Source organism: Elephas maximus, chromosome 26, assembly GCF_024166365.1.
Source record: "Elephas maximus indicus isolate mEleMax1 chromosome 26, mEleMax1 primary haplotype, whole genome shotgun sequence".
Lineage (NCBI taxonomy): Eukaryota > Metazoa > Chordata > Mammalia > Proboscidea > Elephantidae > Elephas > Elephas maximus.
The window spans coordinates 24,625,247-24,641,003 of NC_064844.1; the positions used below are offsets into that span (position 1 = coordinate 24,625,247).

Genomic DNA, 15,757 nt, shown 5'->3' on the forward strand with positions numbered 1-15,757 from the left:
GCGAGCTTCGCCTCCTTCCCGGGTGAGCCAGAAAACCCGGAGCGAGCCACTCCGGCCCGGCGGCGCATGCTCAGTAGCCAGCAGGTTCAGTTCGCAAGTAGGAAGCTCCAGCGCTACACCGGCGTCGGCGGCGGCCGCGGCGGCACCTCAGGCGGCCGGATTGCCCGCAACGACCTCGGGCCCTTCCCCTTCCCCGCGAGACCCCGGCCCCGCTCCGCCCCGCGCGGAGCTTCGCGCGTTTCGGGGTCCCTGCTGCGCGGAGCGAGCGCCGCTCCCCGAGCGCCCCTCCACACGCCCTCCCCCCGCCGCCAGCTCCGCCGCGGGGCCAGGCCGGGCCCGGGAGCGCAGCCCCGGCGGACGGGCGCGCGGCGGCCGCAGCGGAGGGCAGCCCGGGGCGGCGCCGGCGGGCCGGGGAGGGGTGGGGGCCCGGCCCCGGGGCGGTGGTGCGGGATGCCGCCGCCGCCGCCTCCGGGCTGCGTTCGCTCTTGGCGGCTGGTGCCCGTGTCGGGTGGGTGGCCGGGCGCGGGCCTCGCCCCCCAGGCCCCTCGCCAGGGCTAGCCCGGCAGCGCGGCGCCCCGAGGGGGCCGGGCCGTCCGGCGGGGCCGCGGCCCTGCTCAGCGCAGCGAGCTCGCCCTCTCGCGGCTCCTCGGCCCGGCCTCCGCCGCCCCCTCCCCGCCCAGAGGCGCCCCGGGGGCACCATGCAGGCGCAGCAGCTGCCGTACGAGTTTTTCAGCGAAGAGAACGCGCCCAAGTGGCGGGGGCTGCTGGTGCCAGCGCTGAAGAAGGTGAGGAGCGCGCGGGACCCCGCTTCCCGACTGCAGCCCCGGCGAGGGCGCCGGGGCCGGCCAAGGGCTGGGGAGGCGGGGCGCGCAGGGCCGTCTTTCTTCCCGGCCTCACCGAAGGGACGGCACGCTGAGAGCTTCCCCACATTGGGCTGGCTCTCGGTGTTGACATTACCCGGGCTGTGGGAAGGCCGCAGGAAGCCAGGGAGAGTTGTCCGAATAATCCAACCACTGAGCGAGGAATGCCCTGCCCCTTGATTCGGAGACACCAGTTGGAGGAGCCCGGGTTTTTAGTGGAGGTCAAAGCAGGCCACTTTTCCGCCTTCGTTTTACCAGGAGCTGCTGTCAGCCTCCGTTGTAGGCGTCCAGCCTGCTCATTTTAGTGGGCTCGAAGAGTGCTCTGGCCAGAATGCTTGCCCTAAGTAATTGCAGAGCTCTCCTGCCAGTAGCAAGAGAAACACGGCTTGCTCTGCTCGACCTCAGTAATCACTCCCCATTCCTCCAGATTCCTCCACTCTTCCGAGTAACAGGGGTGGGTGCAGATGCCATTATTTTAAGGGTTTTGGTTGTTGTTGTTTTCTGAGAGCCTGAAAATCTGAATCTGTCGTTTGGTTTGTTGATTACAAACCTTTTTAACCTTTGTATGTTTCTTCAGGTTTGCCACATTGTTATCTCAGGTTCTACACCGTGTTCTGTGCTTTTAAATGTTTCAGTATAATTAGGAAATGTTGCTACATTGTAGTAGCTTCGAAAAGCAACGTTGTGACTTAATATACACCTCAGAACATCAGAGACTGATGTGTTGAATGACTTTAAAAACAACTACCAGAGTATTTTTTTGTTTTCTTCTTTTCTCTTACCTTTTCTGTAAGTATAGAGATCGCTTTACTCTTCTTGAATCCCGGTTTCTTGTTGCTCAAAGAATGTTTCATGTTATCTTGTTAAAATATATTTTAACAATTGAGATTATCGTGTACTTTTTGTGCAAAATATTTATACTTTTGAAAAATGTTTCTTAAAAGGTGTCTGTTATTTGTCAAAGGCCGGCAACTTTTACTTTCCCTTTTGCCTTGTTCTTCCCCTCCCCCTCTTTGGTTTTTACTGTGGAAACTAGTTAGTTAGCAGAATATCCTCAAAATTTCAGGTTTAAGTTACTGTCTTTTTTTCTCAACAATTTTACAAATACTGTTGACATGTTGTTTTTTAAGAAAACCAGAGAGACAACGTATGGCTTATATACCTTATTCCTCCTTAGAAATCCCATCAGGCTTTCCATCTGTTTGCTTTTGCTTTATTTGCAGGCTTGGCTTTTTAGCTTGTAATAGATGGGGGGGGGGGTGGTAGGAGGTCTCTGTGATGCTAGAAGCAGGTATTCTGACAGGGAGGTAGACAAATTGCTTGAAAACATAAAAAGAACTCAAACATTATCAGTTTGGGGCCATTTTGTTCAGAATCAGTTAACTCCTAATTTGAGGTAACTGCCACGATAACCTATCAGTTAAGGGTCCTGTGAAGTAGGGGAAAGAGTGGTGTAGGAGTTGGCAGAGCTGGTCTAACTCTGCCATGCTGGTGGCCATTGCTGAATTCTGTCCATGGAAGCATTTTGTTGGCTGGCACAATATTGTTTTGTTATTTTTAAATGTAATTTGCTGCCAGCATTTAAAAACGGGAGATATTATGTGCAATTTGAATTTTCAACATTTCTTGAAGAATAGGAAGATCTTTTTGTATTGAACTGACATTCAGGTAAGGCTGGAGCTGAGTAAATGGCTGATCCCTTTGAGCAAGGCATGTATCTCCAGTTTACCACAATCCCCACTGGTCAACTTTGCTTATTACTGAAACCAGCATTCACTTTAAGCAGAGAGATGACTATCTGATGGCAGTAGAAGTGATGGTGAGGAGGCAAAGGCGAAAGCGTACACATCAACCTGATATGTAATGTTCTTCCAATCCTCATTCATATACTCATTATTGATTCTAAGCCACCTAAGATTGAAAATATATTTCATATCTGGATATGCTCTAGGGAGCTGAACACCTGAATTTTCACCTGCCTGCTGAACATTTCACCTGGGTATCTCCACATCTTGAACTCTTCCATCAGACTTATTGAACTGTTTGTGTCCAACTGTTGTGTTCTCTTACCTGAGGCTGTTTATACTTGCTGTTTCCTTCACCTGGGCCGCCCTTCTTTGCCTGGCCTAACTCTACTCCTTCAGAACTCATTCTCCATGTCAGAGTTTTTCTTGAATCTACAGGGCTGAATTGGATAGTCCTCCTTTGTTTTCTTTTAGCACTCCAGGCTAGTACTTAACAGTGAATTTTAAGTTCTTATTTACTTGTCTAAGGAGCTCTAGTGGTGCAAAGGTTCTGCCACTAAACAACAGATTGGCAACTTCATGGTAGAAAGGCCTGGTGATCTACTTCCCTTAAGATTACAGCCTAGAAAACCCTGTGGGGCAGTTGGCGGTCACTGTGAGTCAATCATCTCGCTGGGCACCTAACAACATTTATTTGTCCCCCACCTTTGCTACTAGATTGGATGCTCCTTGAGAACACAGATGATGTCTTACTTTTCATTTTGTCTCCCATGCATATTCAGACACCTCGTAGGCACTCGTATTATTTGAATGAATGGGTGTGGGAATACGTATATTTCTTTCACGTCCCTTAAACACAGTATTTCCCAAACTAAAACCATCAACTCTCTTCCTTCCACCTAACATTTTCTAGTATTTCTTCTTGATTTATGAAGTCTCTGGGTGGCACAACTGGTTAAGCGCTTGGCTACTAACTTAAAGGTTGGTAGTTCGAATCCACCCACAGGCACCTTGGAAGAAAGGCCAGGCAATCTACTTTTGAAAGTGCACAGCCATTGAAAACCCTAGGCAGCGCAGTTCTACTCTGACACACGTGGGGTTGCCATGAGTTAGGATCAGTTCGATAGAAACTGATTTAATGGCCTTATTATTTTATTTGACTGGCTCAAAACTTTGGAATCATCTCTGATATCTGTCTTGGCATTATTGTCCACAACCAGGCAAAACTTAGATTTGTTGCCCCTTGACGTGTTCTTGGAAGCTATCCCTTCCTACTCCAGTTGCTTTAATTGAGTTCCCTTTCCCAAACTACTGCAATAGCCTCTTAAGTGAGTTCACCGTCCCCTCCCACGTCTCCTTTGTGTATTTTGCAAATTTCACAAGTTAAAGTACACTTCTGAACATGTCATGCCCTTGTTCAGAATAGTTGATGTCTTTTTAAGGGCCTAGAATGAAGTATGCAGTCTCTAGCGTGGAGCTGATAGTGATCATTGATCTAGTTTTTCTAACTAAATTGCTTATCATAATCATTCATATTCTTATGCTTTAGCCAGACTAGACTGACTACTTCTTTCCTGAATATGCCCAGAACATCCTACTGCATGACCCCAACACTAAGGATAAAAAGACAAAAGACATATTCTAGAAATGCCTGAATTAGAACATGATGGGGAGTGTCAGAGGATGAGCCTGGTTTATAGAGAATTTTTTTATATGTTAAGCTAAGGAATTTTAATTTTACCTTGGGAGAAGAAGCCATTGAGGATTTGTAAACAGATTAACATCAGATATGAATTTTAGACAGTTCACTTTGACCATAGGATGGAAAATGGATTGGAGAAGAATGTGGACCTGAAGTAAGGAGAAAAGTTAGGAGGCTAGTTTAATAGTTCAGCCAAGAGACGACATTTATTCGAACTAAGGATCCATTTGGATGGAATTGTGGGAATAGATTTTATTTGAGAGATGTTTAAAGGGCACAATTGACATACAGTGATTAAAGCTCTCGGCTGCTAACTGAAAGGTTGGTGGTCTGAGCTCACCAGCTGCTCTGTGGGATACAGATGTAGCAATCTGCCTCCATAAAGATTTATATCCTTGGAAACCCTATGGGGCAGCTCTACTCTTTCCTATGGTTTGCTGTGAGTCAGAATTGACTCTCTGGCAACGGGTTTAGTTTGGCTTTTTAGTAACTCACTGAGTGATTTGGGAGAGTGGTGAGGGAGCAGGAAGAGTCTCCAAGTTTCTGGATTGAGTGTATTTAATCTGGATAGAGAATGGAGGAGGAGAAGCAGTTGGAGAGATGAGTGGTATAATAAGGTGAGTTTTTAGACCTGCAGATTTCAAAGCCCTTTTGGGTTATCCAAGTGGACTTTTCCAACTTGCAAGTGGTGGTTGGTATCTGGGCAAGGAGAATTGGGACTCTTGGTGTTTAAGTAAAGCCATAAGAATAGATCCATACATGAGTTGGAATCGACTTGACGGCACTGGGTTGGGTTTTGTATATCCATACAAGGAAACTCTGGTGGTGTAGGGGTTAAGAGCTATGGCTGCTAAGCAAAAGGTTGGTAGTTGGAATCCAGCAGGTGCTCCTTGGAAACCTAATGGTTCTACTCTGTCCTGTAGGGTTGCTCTGAGTTGGAATCGACTCAGCGGCAGCAGGTTTTTATATTTTTATATCCATACAAAGGGGGCAGTGATTCAGTGGTAGAATTCTCGCCTTCCATGCTTGGCTCGATTCCTGGCCTATGAATCTTAAATGCAGCTGCCACCATCAGTCTGCTGTTGGAGGCTCGTGTGTTGGTATGATACTAAACGGGTTTCAGTAGAGCTTCCAGACTAAGACAGACTAGGAAGAAAGGCCTGGCAATCATCTACTTCCGAAAAATCAGCTAATGAAAATGATGGGGATCACAGTGGTCCAATCCCATTGTGCATGGGGTTGCCAAGAGTCAGGCTGATTCGGCAGCTAACAGCAGTATCCATACAAGGACGTGAATGTTCACAGCAACTTTATTTAGGCCCAAACCTGAAACAACTGAAATGCCCATCAGCAGGTGAATTTCAAATTGTGGTGTAGCCATCCAATAGCATACCATTCAGCAATAAAAAAGAATGAATTGTTGATATACATGACAACATGGATGGATTTCGAAATAATTATGCTATATGAAAGAAGCCAGGCCAAAAAAGAGTAGATGTTGTATAGTTGTTTACATAAAATTCTGGAAAATGGAAACTAAGCTATAGTGACAAAAAGCAGATCAGTGGTTGTCTTGGGTGGCTTTTATGTTAATTTATTTTGGTTATGCATATGGTTTCAGGATTGTATACGTATGCTAAAAGTCATCAGATTGTATCCTTTATTGTGTGTTGATTATACCTCAATAAAGCTGGTAAAAAAAAAGAATAGATGAGGTCACCCACTGAAAATGATTACAGTATGACTGAAAGAGAACTGGAGAAGGTGGCAGACAGTACTGTTTAGGGGGAAGGCAAAGAAAGAGGAATGAGGAAAGGAGATTGAGATGGAAGAAGTCAGAAGGAAGGAGAAAACCGTTAGTGTCTGAGAAGCTGAATGAAGGATATTCAAGAAAAGAGTTGTTAACTACGTCAGGCTACAGAAAAGTCAAATAAGGTGCTTGAAAGCGTTAGATTTGCCAGCTAAAAGGTCACTTATGTTAGAGCAGTTTCAGTGTGAGGGTAGAACGTGGACTAGCCTGGGAAGAATCAGAATAGCAAGGACAGATAATTTTTTCCCCTCGAGACTCTTTTTTTTTTCAAGAAGCTTAGTGATGAAGGGAAAGAGATACTGCTGTGGCAAGAAGGGGATTCAAGGTTGGAGAAGACTTTTTATTCTTTGAAGGTGGCAGAAGTATATATTTTAGAACTTGTGAGGAACGGCCTGGCAGAGAATGCTGGACGAGGAGGAGATGAGCTCAGGATCACAGGCAACGGGATTTGCCTTGAACTATTCTGTCAAGTACTATTTTGAGTGCTTCACATGTGTTTTGATTTAATTCTCACAAGATAGTATTATTGCTTCCATTTTATGGGAGAGAAGACTGAGGTTTGGAAAGGTTAAGAAATTTGTCCATGTAATTTGGTTACAGAGTCTGTATTTTTAAACACTACTGCGTACTGGGTTAGGGTCAGTTATGAGTCAGAATCAATTTGACAGCAACGGGTTTGGTTTTTCGGTATGTTATGCTACATCCAGCAGGGGAGATGACATCCTTCTTCTGAGATACAAGGGAAGGAAATAAAGATGTGTTTGTATGTTGGGGCGGGAGAAGGGTGTGGCAATCTGCTTCCATAAAGATTTCAGCCTTGGAAACCCGATGGTGCAATTCTTTTCTGTCCTGTAAGGTCGCTATTAGTTGGCATTGACTCAGTGGCAGTGGGTTTGGGTTTTTTGGTTGTATGTTGGGGAGCAGGACTTCATACCAGGTAGCCTCTGTTTTCGTGATTAAATGGAAAGCAAAATGCTTTACATAGAGTGAGAAGGGAGAAATCAGTCAGGAATTTAAGATGAGTGATGAAGTTTTGGAGTAGCTGCTCTGGCGTGTGCAGAAGGAGCCCCCAGTGACCTAGAAAGGAATTGCTGAGCTATGCTGAGTGTGGAGACCACACATTTGGAGTAGCATTCATTGGTCTGGTGGTCATGGGGTTTTTCTCCAGCAACACTTACCAATTCAGGTGACGGGCTAAAGAAGATGGTTGGTTGTAGGTGGCTGCAGTAGAGACAGAGAGTAGGGGTATTTTAGTTGATCGGGTGGAAGTAAAGTTACAAGGGAGGTGATGGACTGAAAGAAAAATGAGGGCTCTATGGATTAGAATCTTGACGAGTTGAAAGAGGAGGGCAGTGGGAGCAGATACCAAAAAAAAAAAAAAAAAAAAAAACCACACTCGTTGCCTACGAGTTGATTCTGACTCATAGCTACCTTATAGGACAGAGTAGAGCTCCCCCATAGGGTTTCCAAGGAGCGGTGGTGGGTTAGAACTGCTGACCCGTTTTTTGGTTAGCAGCCGAACTCTTAACTACTGTGCCACCAGGGCTCCCGTGGGAGCATATAGGGGATTACAATTAGAGATGGTGATACTTTCTTTTAATTTTGGAGTTTTAAGATTCCAGAGATGAAGGAAATGAGAGTTAGGAGCTCTGAAGTTAGTATACTGAATGATGGGTTGCAGACATGGATGATGAAGTCCATGAGAATTGTAGTGAAGAAGACAACTGTAATCCAGGAGAGGCAGGGAGGTCCATAAATAACAATAATGAGGACGCTTTAGCCAAATAATAATAAAAGTGATAACTGTTCCCCACCCCATAAGGTATTATTTATTATAACTATAGATGGAATAGGAAAAAATTTTGCATTTCATTTTAGGATTATTTTGTGATCAGGTTTCCCCTCCAATATTTCATAATGAAAATTTCAAATATACAGAAAAATTGAAAGAATACAGTGAACATTCATACTGGTCAAATAGATTCTACAATTAACATTTTACCTGTTTATTATATACGTATCCACCCCTTCACCAATCCATCATATGGTTTGATGCATTTCAAGGTTGCAGAGTAGTACACCACACCCATAAACACTTCAGCATGCATATCATTAATTAAAGTTCAAGATTTGTTTATAGTGAATTAAATTTACATACAATAGAATACACAAGTGTTTAGTGTACCATTTAATGAATTTTGACAAATGCATACACCTGTGTATCCCAAACCTCTATGAAGACATAGAACATTACCTTCACCCCTGAAATTTCCGTCATGTGCCTTCTCATTCTCTACCCCCACCTCCCATAGGCAACCTCTGTTCTGATCTTTTACCCCACCGTAGATTAATTTTATTTGTTCTAAAACATTATGTAAGTTGAATCATATGGTATACATCCTTTTGTTAAGGCATTTGAGGTTGTATAGATCAAGAATTCATTCCTTTTTTCCATCATATGAATATGTCACAGATTATTCTCCTGTGAATGGATATCTGGGCTGTTTCCATTTTGGGGCTGTTATGAATAGAGCTGCCGTTAATGTTTCTGTGCAAGTCTTCTTGTAGACATATGTTTTCGTTTTTCTTGAGTAAGTACCAGGACACATGGCTCATAGGGCAGATGTCTGTTTAGTTTTTTAAAGAAACTGATGATCTTTTTCTGAAGTAGTTATACCATCTTACATTCCTATCAGCAATGTGTGAGACTTCCAGTTGCTTCATATCTTTGCCAACATTTGACGTTATCAGTCTTCAATTTTAGTTTTTCTGGTGGATGTGTAGTGGCAATTCATTGCGGTTTTAATTTATATTACCCAATGTTCTTACTGGCCGTTCATGTAACTTTCTTTGGTCAGTGTCTGCCCAAATCCTTGGCCTATTTAAAAAATTGGATTATTTTTCTTTTTAGTATTGAGCTGTAGGAGCTCTTTGTATATCCAGGTAACTTTATATATCCTTTGTCAGACATACGTTTTGTGAATATTTTATGCTAGCCAGTGGCTTGCCTATTCATTTTCTTAAGAAATTTTTTCGCCTGTCTTTTTAATTGTGGTAAGTCTATATACAACAAAACATTTGTAATTTCAACATTTTTCATATGTACAATTCAGTGACATTAATTACACTCATCATATTGTGCAATCATCACCACTATCTGTTTCTGTATTTTCCACCACCGTTGACGGAAGGTCAGTGCTCCCTAAGCAATGACTCCCTCTTTCCTACTCCCTCACCCCTGGTAACCACTTATAAGCTTTGGCCTCTGTAAAACCAAAACCAAGCTCACTGCCATTGAGTTGATTTGGACTCAAAGCAGCCCTGTAGGTAGAACTGTCCCATAGGGTTTCCAAGGCTGTAATCTTTATGGAAGTAGACTGCCACATCTTTCTCCCATGGAGTGGCTGGTGGGTTTGAACTGCCGATCTTTCAGTTAGCAGTCTACATTTGCTTAGTCTACACATTTCCTGTAAGTGGAATCATAGAGTATTTATCCTTTTGTGATGGACATATTTCACTCAATATCTCAATATAGTGTTTCCAGGATTCATCCATGTTGTAGCATGTATCAGGACTTAGTTTCTCTTCATGGCTGAATAGCTTTCCATTGCATGTATGTACCATATTTTGTTTATGCACTCATCTGCTGATGGACCTTTAGTTTTTTTCCACCTTTTGGGTATTGTGAGTAGTACTGCAGTGAACACGGGTATACAAGTATCTGTTTGCATTCCTGCTGTCAATTTTTTGGGATGTACCTAGGAGTGGAATTACTGGATTATGTGGTAACTCTACATTTAATTTTTTAATTTTTTGAGCAACTACCCAACTGTTTTCCACAGCCAATGTACTGCTTTACAGCCCCACCAGCAGTGGATGAGATTTCCAGTTTCTTCATATCCTTGCTAATACCTGTTGTTTTAATTTTTTTTTTTTTTAAATCATACCCATCTCAGTGGGGGTGAAGTAATATCTCATTGCAGTTTTGATTTGCATTTCTGTAATGACTAATGATGTTGAGCATCTTTTCATGTGTTTCTTGTTTGTGAGATGGCATATTCAGGCGCTTTGCCTATTTTTTGATTGGATTGTTTGTCTCGTTGTTGTTAAGTTGTAGGAGTTCTGTATATATTCTAGATATTGAACCCTCATCAGGTATATGGTTCCTGAAAAATTTCTCCCGGTCTATAGGTTGTCTCTTTACTTTGTTGATAAAGTCCTTTGGACAAAGTTTTTAATTTTGATAAAGTTCCATTTATCTATTTTGTCTTTTGTTGCTTGTGCTTTCAGTGACATATCTGAATCCATTGTTAGAAAACTAGGTCTGGAACCATTACCCCTATGTTTTCTCCTAAGAGTTTTCTATGGTTTTAGTTTATATTTAGGTTCTTGATTCATTTTGAGTTAATTTTCATAAATGATGTGAGGTATGCATCCAGGTTCATTCTTTTGCATGTGGAAACCCAGTTGCCCTAGCCCCATTTATTCTTTCCCCCCTAAGGATTTTTTTTGTTGAACAGAGTTCTTAACATTGTGGTAAAACGAGTTACTTAATATGGCCCTTTTAGCCAGGCATGGTCTTGTAACTCCCACAATGATTGGGTGAGACTATGCAAATAAGGTCTTTGTGGCCCAACAAAAGGATTGGACAGGCTGTTAATACAAATAAAGTACATGGAACCCTTGTGGGGGTGGGACCAGGCAAATAAGGTATATGGAACCCTTTTAGGAGATTGGTCAATTTGCCATTTTGCTAGTTTTAAAAAGAGCCAATCCCAGAACAAGAGAGGGGGAACCGCACTACAACCAAGAAGAGCCAGGAGTAGAGCACGTCCTTTGGACCTGGGGTCCCTGCTCTGAGAGCCTCCTAGACTCGGGAGACAGAGAGCTGTGGCACTGGAGAAGGTATGAGGTGGTGAGAAGCAGCAGCAAGCGCAGCAAAGAAATGGCAGCAGCTGAGCCTGACTAATGCAAGATGGCTACGGTGGGCTTTCTGGCCCACGAGAGAGGAGCTGTAGTGAGCACGCTGACCCACAGAGTGAGAGAGCTGAGCACTTCCGGGGAGGAGGCTTGCTGGAGGAGTGGGATGCCTCTGGGTACTTGTTGGCAGAGCTAGGCTTGCCAGCCCACACAGAGTGAGAGAGCTGAGTGCCTTTGGGCAGGAGGCTTTCTGTGGGAGTAGGGTACCTCTGGGCACTTATCGTGGGAGCTGGAGAGCTTTGTAACACTTGGCTGAGCAGAGCAGAGGCCAGGGCCAAGAGGAGCGTGTTGTGAGGGGGCTAAGAGAAGCCTGTCCTGAGGGGGCTGAGAAGAGCCTGTTCTCAGGTGCCTCTGAGGAGCTCTGCATGGACAAGAGGAGCTGAGAGAGCTGTCCTGCACCGAAGAAGGGAGACTTTGCTCGTGTGCTTCCTGATCCTGACCTGAGCTGTAGCCTGTTGGTCCTGATCTGAGCTGTAGCCTGTTGGTCCTGACCTGAGCTGTAGCCTCTTGGTCCTGATCTGAGCTGTAGCCTATTGGTCCTGATCTGAGCTGTGGCCTGTTGGTCCTGATTCTGAGTTGTAATCCCTTAACCGTAAGTACTGTCCATGAGTTCTGTGTGGCCATTGTGATGAATTATCGAGCACAGAAGAGAAGTAGAGAGTGCTTTGGGAGGGACAGGCTCGTGTCAGAATTGGTAAAAAGTTGGAGAGAGGAGGTACATCTGACCTCCACCCCATAGGAATCTGCCTTGGGCTGATGTTGATCTTGATTCTCTCCTCCTCCTCCTCCTTGTGAAGTTAGAAAAGGACAGGTGCCACCATGCCATTTTTACAAACGTTAACGGCGTTAAATTTATCAATTTTTATTCTTCTATGATTATTGCTTTCTCTAAGAACCCTTTGCCTGCTACCAAGCCATGAAGACATCTCCTAATGCTGTCTTCTAAAAGCTTTATGTTGTTGTTATTTGCCGTTGAGTCAGTTCCAACTTAGAGCGACCCTATGCACAACATAACAAAACTGCCCCATCATGCATCATCCTTGTAATCGATGTTACACTTGAGCCCATTGTTCCAGCCACTGTGTCAGTCCACCTCGTTGAGGGTCTTACTCTTTTCCTCTGACCTTGTACTTTACCAGGCATGGTGTCCTTCTCCAGGGACTGATCCCTCCTGACAGCACATCCCAAGTATGTAAGACACAGACTTGCCATCCTTGCTTCCAAGGAGCATTCTGGTTCTTCTTCTTCCAAGACAGATTTGTTTGTTCTTCTGGCAGTCCGTGGTATATTCAGTATTCTTCACCAACACCACAATTCAAAGGCATCAATTCTTCGGTCTTCCTTATTCATTGTCCAGCTTTCACATGCGTATGATGTGATTGAAAATACCATGGCTTGGGTCAGGGGCGCCTTAGTCTTCAAGGTGACATCTTTGCTTTTCAACACTTTAAAGAGCTTTGTTGCTGCAGATTTGCCCAGATAACAGGTTATTTCAGAACTATTTATTGAAGAGACTTTCCTCTCCCCATTGGATTGTATTGGAGCTTTTGTGAAAATGACCATATGTGAGTTTATTTCTAGGCTCTCCATTTTATTTTATTCTAATTATCTTTATGATAGTACCACACTGTCTTGATTACTATAAATTTATAGTAAGTCTTGAAGTTGTTATTCAGTGCCATCGAGTTGATTGGGACTCATAGCGACCCCATGTGACAGTAGAATTGCCCCATAGGGTTTTCTTGACTGTAATCTTTGCAAAAGCAGATTGCCAGGTCTTTCTTGCAGTTGGGTGGTTCAAACTGCCAGTCTGTTATTTAGCTGGTGAGTGCTTAACTGTTATGCCCCCAGGGCTTCTGTCTTTAAGTTAAAAAAAAAAAAACCAAACCTAGTGCCTTCGAGTCGATTTCGACTCATAGCAACCCTATAGGACAGAGTAGAACTGCCCCATAGAGTTTCCAAGGAGTGCCTGCTGGATTCGAACTGCCGATGCTTTGGTTAGCAGCCATAGCACTTAACCACTACGCCACCCAGGGTCTTTAAGTTAGGTAGTGTAAATCCTCCGATTTTTTTTTCTCTTTTTTAAAATATTGTTTTAGTATTTCTAGATCTTTGTATTTCCATATAAACTTTTAATTAGTTTGTCAGTTTCTACAAAAACAATTGTTGAAATTTTGATTGTAATTCTGTTGAATCTATGTAGATCATTTTGGGGAGATTGACATCTTAATTGTTAAGTTTTGGACCCATGAACATGATGTATCTTCCCATTTATTTAGACTTTTTAATTTCTCTCGGCTACAGTTTGTAGTTTTCAGCGTAGAAGACTTACATGTTGTTTGTTAAATTTAATCCTGAATATTTTGATTTTTTAATGTAAATTGTTTTTTTAAAGATTTGAATTTCATCTTCTACTTATTTGCTGCTAGTGTATAAACATACAGTTAATTTTTGTATATTGGCCTTCTATCCTATGACCTTGCTATTAGAATCTATAATTTTCTACATAATTATGTCATCTGCAGATAGAGACAATCTGATCTTTATGCCTTTTATTTCCTGTTCTTGCCTTGTTTTACTAGCTAGAACCTTCAGTGATGTTGAATCAAAGCACTGAGAGTGGTTATCTTTGCCTTGTTTCCAGACTTGGGGGAAAGCATTCATTACATCACCATTAAGTATGATGTTAGCTGTTAGTTTTTCACTGATGTCCTTTGTCAGATTGAGGATTTCCCCTTCTATTTTTAGTTTTCTGAGAATTTTTTTCCCCTCTCATAAGTGGGTGTTGAATTTTGTCGGATGATTTTTCTGTATCTGTTAGAATGGTCGTAAGAATTTTCTCTCTTACTGTGTTTATTAGGTGAATTACATTGATTGCTTTTTGAATATTAATACAAACTTACATTCCTGGGATAAACCATGGCAGCTAGTATTTTCACTGAGTTCCTACTATATGCCAGTATTCTAGGTACTACGTTTGGTACTTTACATACTACAGTTGGCTTCACTCTGACTTTTCAAGGTGGTAACACACTAGTTTTACAGCTGAGGAAATCTATCATCAAAGAGGCAAATTGCTCAAGATCTCGTAACTAATAAGGAGTAGAATTCTGATTTGAACCTAAGTATATCTGGCTTCAAAGACAACTCTTTCCCCTACACTGTGTTGCCTTCTTTGAGTAGGCAGTATAATACAGAACAGTGGTGTTCTAATTGCCCTGCAGCATAGATTTCAAGGACAAAGTGCCTCAGAGAGAGAGGCTGAATGAAGAGGGCTCTGAAACCCCTTGCTTTAAACTTAGAAGCTCAGCCCTTTTACATGTTGAAGCTCTATCTAAATAGTATTTCACTTGAAAAAAAGATCATGCTGCATTCAAAAATTAAGAATTTTAAAGGCACTAGTTAGTAGAAAGAGATCATGGACCATAAAGAAAAAGGGCTAAAGGAGTAAGGTTCTTGGGATAGCAATGGGAGGCTAGGAGACTATCCTTTAGTGCTCATGTTTGAAAATGATGGAAGTGACATTTTAAATGGAAGTGCGAATTAGCCAGGTGAGGACAAGGAAGTACTGTGTTCCAAGAATTTGTAGTGGTTTGGAGGCCAAGAGGAGGAACTCAGCATTTGAGGAGTTCTGAGTGGCTGGAGTTTGGGGCCAGATCTTGGGAGCAATGGGAAGTCACTGAAGGGTTTTAAGCAGGGTATTGATGATAAAATATGAATTTTGAAGGATCACTATCTGGTCTGTGGAGCATGGATTAAATGAGAGCCAGAAATCCAGTTAGGAGACTTTTGCAGCGGTTCATGGACGGGATGGTGGTGGTTTTGACTAGGGCAGTGGTAGTGAGGATAGAGAAAAAGGGGATTATAGAGAGATTTAGAGGTATATTGGTAACTGAGTAGGTGGGGGTAATGAGAGAGAGTCCAGGCTAATTCCTAGGTTTCTGATTGAGGGAGTCTAAGTGATGATAGTGATGAGAGAAGGAATACTGGGATAGGAAAGCATTTAGAGGTAAACTAAGAAATGATGAGTACCCTGGAGATAGAATGTGAGAGAATTGTGATAAGAGAGGGATTTGCGCTTTGGGGTAGCCAAGTATGGCAAGCATGAAAGGTGTCTTTGTTGGACTGTCCTTGATAATAATAGGCAGGTACGCAACTTGAAGGCTCTGATGATGTATTTCAAAGTACGTTTCAAATGCCATCTCTACAGCGCCTTTCTACTACTCCTCGCCTATGTAGAGTCAATATCTTCATTTCCTAAGTACCTGTTATGGATTGAATTGTGTCCCCCAGAAATATGTGTATCAATTTGGCTGGGCCATGATTCCCAGTATTGTGTGATTTTCTACCATTTTGTCATCTGTTTGGATTTCCCTGTGTGTTGTAAATCCTATCTCTATAATGATTAGTGGCAGTTGTACTGATGAGATCTACAAGATTAGATTGTGTTTTAAGCCAGTCGCTTTTGAGGTATTAGGAGAGAAGTGAGCAGAGAGACATGGGACCTCATACCACCAAGAAAGCAGCACTAGGAGCACAGTGCATCCTTTGGACTGAGGTTCCTGCGCTGAGATGCTGCCAGACCAAGGGAAGATTGATGACAAGGACCTTCCTCCAGAGCTGACACAGAGAGAAAGTCTTCCCCTGAATTTGGACTTGT

The 15,757-nt window shown here is 43.1% G+C and overlaps 1 protein-coding gene across 2 annotated transcripts in view; it reads left to right on the forward strand.

The window, feature by feature from the left end:
- Nucleotides 1-600: 600 nt before the first annotated feature.
- SOS1 (SOS Ras/Rac guanine nucleotide exchange factor 1) overlaps nt 601-15,757 on the forward strand; it is a 157,016-nt gene continuing 141,859 nt past the window's right edge. For both annotated transcript variants that reach the window (XM_049870289.1, XM_049870290.1), the window contains exon 1: nt 601-785. In XM_049870289.1, coding sequence (XP_049726246.1) covers nt 699-785 — 87 coding nt within the window. In that variant the 5' untranslated portion in view covers nt 601-698. The remainder of the gene's footprint in view (nt 786-15,757) is intronic.